At 38.1% G+C, this 2,123-nt stretch overlaps 1 protein-coding gene across 1 annotated transcript in view; it reads left to right on the top strand.

Moving 5' to 3' along the window:
* Nucleotides 1-2,121, top strand: part of LOC102674047 (MFS-type transporter SLC18B1-like) — a gene marked incomplete at its 3' end in the record, with an annotated part of 9,322 nt that extends 7,201 nt beyond the window's left edge. The window contains exons 4-8 of the mRNA XM_031513052.1: nt 315-455; nt 523-746; nt 896-1,071; nt 1,184-1,352; nt 1,909-2,121. Coding sequence (XP_031368912.1) covers nt 315-455; nt 523-746; nt 896-1,071; nt 1,184-1,352; nt 1,909-2,121 — 923 coding nt within the window. The remainder of the gene's footprint in view (nt 1-314; nt 456-522; nt 747-895; nt 1,072-1,183; nt 1,353-1,908) is intronic.
* Nucleotides 2,122-2,123: the final 2 nt, after the last annotated feature.

Raw genomic sequence — 2,123 nt, 5'->3', positions numbered from 1 at the left:
AAAAAAAAAAAAAAAAAAAAAAGAAAAGAAAACTATTCTCGTAGTTTTGAAACGCATTAAGGATAATACTTATGAATCATTCGTTCTTCTTTGAAAGTCTTACTTTGAGTTAATGGTTCTCTGGATTAGAAATGGACGCAGAATGGATTGGAAGCAATTGTAAAGAGATTAGGATAATGGGTCACTTTAGAATTTACTTTTTGAGAGATATTGGGGCTCTATCTTGTATAAGATATTGTAAATCTGAATTGTATTTTTAAATTAATTGGATTGGATGGAACAAGCTTGCACCATTAATAATTTTGAATGGATTATTAATAATTTTTTAATACAGGTTGGAGGATACACGACACCCTTCGTCGTCCTGGGATCAGCTTTATTCACAACCGCGGTCATGACCATCTTCATCCTACCAGTTCATTCCAACAGCAATCAAACTAATCCCAATACAGTGGGTGAGTGGAGTTCAAGAATTTTTAATGCATAATGATTGGTCAATGCGATTTAAAAATATTTTTCCAGGTGTGAAGAAAGCTTTGAGAATTCCAGGCGTATTGATCGCCACGTCCTCCATAATAGCGACCAGTATGAGCATAGGATTTTTGCAAGCAACCCTGGAGCCTCATTTAAGGCAATTTGACCTGAGTCCTATCGTTCTAGGCTTGATGTTCGTGATCAACGGCGGCACTTACGCCATTACCGCCCCCGCATGGGGGTGGCTCTGTGACAAGCATTCGCATCCGAAAGTAATTATCGAAATACCATTCTCTGATTAATCATCCTTTTAATCTTGATCCCGAATAAAGATACGAAGATTCGGCGATTTTCGAAAAATTGTTTTCTGGAAACTAGCATGAGATATAGAAAATTGAGGAATTTGAAAAATTTTTTTTAGGTAGCTACCGTAGCCGGATGCATTCTCGTGGTAATAGGATTTATCTTAGTCGGGCCAGCACCTTTTATACCATGCCCAACTCTACTCTGGATGACGATCTGCGGTTTGGTTGTTCACGGTTTAGGTATGGCTGCACAACTGGTTGCCAGTTTCACGGATGCTTTGAGGACGTCGATGTACGTTTGATCATTAGTTAATTCAATTATTAATATTGTAATGATATCTAATGAAATCACGAAGATGGTAATAGTGAATTTTTCGAATAATTTTTTCCTATTAACGTTTTAGACAATACGGATTCCCAAATAATTTAGAGACCTACGGTCTGATCAGTGGATTGTGGACAAGCACGTTTGCGCTCGGAGCCTTCATCGGGCCCAGCGTGGCAGGAATTTTATTGGACAATATTGGATTCAGAAATGCTACCATGTTCATCGTGCTGCTTCACATGCTAGTGGTAAGCGTTTTTCGTTTTTAAATCACCATTTCATGTGAAATTTTCGATAATTTATCAGAAACTTTTATTTATCCGGTTTTGGATTAATATTATAATGAATAATGAAAGTGGCGAAGAAAGAAATTTTTGGAAATTTAGGAATAATTTATGCAAAAAAATTGGCTCTCTTATCGTTCGAGCTCATCATATATCTTCAATTAAAATAATTATTGTCGTTACAGAAAACTTTCTTTAGACAATTAGCAACTATTATCATGATCAGGAAAATTAAATTTAAATATTTCTGTATTTTACGATCCATTGATGAATCATAACAGGCAATATACCTTCCAATTCATCTATCGATATTATTATTCCTCCATTCCTTTCTTTAATTCCACGATATCCCAATTCACACATCCAGATGATCGTTTCCACACGTATAACAATATTTCTTATCTTCACCGCAACAAAAGAGGCCTTATTCCATCCCTATCTAATCTGACCAAGTTTCGACCACCTATAAACATCTCTCTCACATTTATCTCTATATCTATATATACATATATATATATAGGGCGCAATGGCAGCTGTGTTCCTGAGCACGTGCACCCTGAGACACAAGCCTTACACAGAGATCAACGCCACGGCGGAGGATCCGAGGACACCTTTGACGGACAGTTGCCAATCGCGAAGCGGAAGCTATCGCCACCCCTCGGCCAGGGGAGGGCAGGGCGTGCCGATCGTGGACAGGCCGAGCGGCATGAACTCCTTGATCGTTTGCAACAGTTA

This window comes from Apis dorsata, unplaced genomic scaffold (assembly GCF_000469605.1).
Source record: "Apis dorsata unplaced genomic scaffold, Apis dorsata 1.3 scaffold_570, whole genome shotgun sequence".
NCBI lineage: Eukaryota > Metazoa > Arthropoda > Insecta > Hymenoptera > Apidae > Apis > Apis dorsata.
The sequence above is the reverse complement of the archived record's forward strand: the minus strand, read 5'-3'. Positions and strand labels throughout refer to the sequence as shown.